This window comes from Halyomorpha halys, unplaced genomic scaffold, assembly GCF_000696795.3.
Source record: "Halyomorpha halys isolate HHAL.00 unplaced genomic scaffold, Hhal_1.1 Scaffold1417.1, whole genome shotgun sequence".
Classification (NCBI taxonomy): domain Eukaryota; kingdom Metazoa; phylum Arthropoda; class Insecta; order Hemiptera; family Pentatomidae; genus Halyomorpha; species Halyomorpha halys.
This window is the reverse complement of record NW_027114332.1, coordinates 92085-95313: the sequence shown is the minus strand read 5'-3', so window position 1 is coordinate 95313 and position 3229 is coordinate 92085. Positions and strand designations below refer to the sequence as shown.

Sequence of the window (3229 nt, the reverse complement as noted above, 5' to 3'; positions counted from 1 at the left end):
TCACCGATCCTCTCTCGGAGCTCCGGAGCGCTTCTAGTCCCTGCCTCTTAACTTCATATTTAAGGACATCCTCCCTGAGGATGAGGTCCAGGGGTATCGCTCCGGCCAGCACTTGCACCGCCTCATGTGACACCGTTGTGTATGTCTTCGTGACCCTCAGCAGAGCCAGTCTCTGTATGGTGGCCAGTCTTCTCTTCTGTGTCTGCGTAAGGTTTCGGCTCCACGCAGGGAATGCGTACCTCAGAATTCCTAAGATCACACCTTTATATATGGTCATCGTTGCAGGGCACCTGAGGCCCCAAAATGCACCCCCTATCCTACTTAATCCATTGAGTGACAGGGTCACCCTGTCCTTTAGATACACCAGGTGAGAAGTGGCATCGAATCTTCTTCTTATCCTCACCCCAAGATATGTCACCTCCTCACTCGGCCTCACCCTCTCTCCTTGGATATTCAGGGTGATAGGACGAGCCCTGCCCATGGAGCCTCTTATGAGTATGGCTTGAGTCTTGGCTGCTGCCATACTCAACTTCCTCTTCACGCACCACTCTCCTACGAGACTGGCACACCTCTCCGCTTCTGTCTTTAGTCTGGATCTGCTGTTCTTGGCCACGATGACTGCCAGGTCGTCCACGTAAGCCGTGGCAAGGAACCCCTTGTCTTCTAGTTCCCCCAGCAACTCATCAAATACTAGCTTCCACAGAGCTGGTCCTAGGACCGAACCCTGCGGACATCCTCTTTCGATTCTTCTCTCGACCTCGTAGTAGTTACCCCTGATCCTGACACTCCTCTTATTGAGGTAACCACCTACGAGGGAGTATAGATTACTGGGGGTGTCGAGCTCTTGCAACCGCTGGAGTACGCGGGGCCACCAAACGCTGTCGAAGGCGGAAGAGATGTCAAACATTATCAATAAGACATATTTCTCCGCCCTCTCCTCCACGTCTCTACGCACTCTCAGCAGCGCATCCGTAGTTCCCTTGCCACGGGTCGAGCCGAACTGCCGTGGATGACTTGCAGCACTTAGGATTGGTCTAAGGCTTTGGACGATCATGTGCTCCAGGACCTTACTAGCTACTGGAAGGAGGCATATTGGTCGATAGGATTTAGGCGTTTCCTTATCCTTACCACCTCCCTTGTAGAGCAATCTCAAGTCTGCGATCCTCCACTTGTTTGGAAAGTACCCCTTATCCAGGCACTCATTGAATATATCCAATAGCTCTTCCTCAATATAAGGGGCACTGTTCTTTAGGATCCCAGCATCTATGCTATCTAGTCCTGGAGCCCTTTCTATCCTTTGTCTGTCCACGGCAAGACGAAGGTTCCATATATCCCATGGCGGACATAGGTCGGTACCTGGTGGGTATAACGTGGTGCGTCTAACCATTCCATCCTCTGCACTATCCTGGGACGGGTCATCCCTAGGGTATGTATAGTCTATATACATCTTGGCAGCCTCCTCCAATGTGGTTGCCTGTGCACCTCTCACTCTAATAGCCGCCATCACTTGTAACGGCTTGACCTTTCCCAGTGCCACCTTTTACTGGGTGATTAGTAGTAGATTAGTGAATTGCCTGCTATTTAATAATTTGAGTATTTTGTCAGGAAATGTGTGGAACAACGGTATTTTTTGTTGAACGTGAGGGTGGTGGACACAAATAAAATTTGTTTACTGTTCTTACTGTTTTATGAGTTACAGCTAAGTAACACAAAACGTTCTTACCGTAGTGAGAACTAACAACACAAGTACACACACAACGCTTAGTAACCTTCTCCTCCTGTTACATACCGGCTTGTAATATATTCATGGCCATAGAGCAATGTGTATACAATAGAAAGGAATTTTTACATCTCACTTTAACACACCCTCTTAAATATTCATTTTTTTATCAAATTTAGTTTTACACAATTTTTCTTTCAAAAACAGGATCAGCAGAATTTTCATTTTACATATATTAACAAAATAATTTTTAAATTACAATATTAGTTTTGTGCACAGAAATAACAATAAAAAACTTTTAAGTTACAATTTTTTTACTTTCACATTCACTTCATTGAGTCCTAAATTCAAACATCTCCAACTGATCCACAACATACGATCCTTCAGAAGATCTTTCAACAACTTTCTGCTGAGATCTGGGTACACATCACGTCTTTCAGTTGACACTTGTCACTTTTTACACAACCAACCATTTTGGCTTTTATGGATGCACAATTTTTAGCAAGACCTACCTCAGCATCAATAGGTTGTACCTGCAACAATACACCTTTATTATTGGTCATATGTCTAGTGGAACCTGAATCTATGACCCATTCAGTTGATGATTTACTGCAGCTTTCAGTTAGGAAAGAAACAGTTGTTTTCACTTTGTTTTTACGAAAAAAAAAACAACTCTCCTTCTGTAGGTGGTTTGTTTTTTTGCACACACCACAGGGTTTTTTCTTGGTTGGGCAGTCTTTACTCACATGTCCTACTTTAGAACAAGAAAAACATTTCCTCTTGTCAGAAGTAGTTCTCCTATTTCTTTTCATATATATTCTAAACACAACTGGAATGTCTGTTTCCTCAGTAGCATTTGTAGAGCGTCTCTCTTCAGCCATCAGTCTTGTCATTAAATTTGAAAGCGTTTTCCTGTCCAAGCCTGTGCTTTGCCAAGCACATAAAAAATATTCATACTTTATAGGGAGTCTTGTTATTATTTTGGAAATGATGATATCATCTGGTATATGATTGCCTAATGATTAATCTGAATGCCATATTTTCTATTGAGCTTATGTGGCTTGGCAAGTCTATCCCAGTCTTAAATTTAAAATCAAAGAATTCTTGCAAAAGTTCAATACTTTTGCTGAGAAACATCTCTCTCATATATGTCACATATTTTAGAATACTTTTGACTTGCAGTAGTACAAGTAAAAATATGAGTTGATGCTCTCTGATACTATTAAGTTTTAGGCTTTAGCATCATTTTTTAAGTACACCTTATAGTCTTTACATTGCTGGTTTCTGGGAGGCTCAAAATCTTTAGAAATAATCTTGAACAACCCATAGGCTTTTAAGAAGATGTTTACCTTGAATTTCCACATTTGAAAGTTCTCAGGTCCTGTCAGGGGCTCGATCTGATTAGTAGTGAGAATATGGGGGAGCTGGTGCACTGTTTTGAGGAGCCAATCAGAAGCCAGCATTTTGATGACATCACACATGGCGGGAGATTTGAATTCAAATATTCGG

At 42.7% G+C, this 3229-nt stretch overlaps 1 protein-coding gene across 1 annotated transcript in view; it reads right to left on the bottom strand.

The window, feature by feature from the left end:
• The window catches only part of LOC136796805 (uncharacterized), a 3827-nt gene extending 2323 nt beyond the window's left edge, over window positions 1-1504 (bottom strand). The window contains exon 1 of the mRNA XM_067051543.1: window positions 956-1504. Coding sequence (XP_066907644.1) covers window positions 956-1504 — 549 coding nt within the window. The remainder of the gene's footprint in view (window positions 1-955) is intronic.
• Between the last annotated feature and the right edge of the window lie 1725 nt (window positions 1505-3229).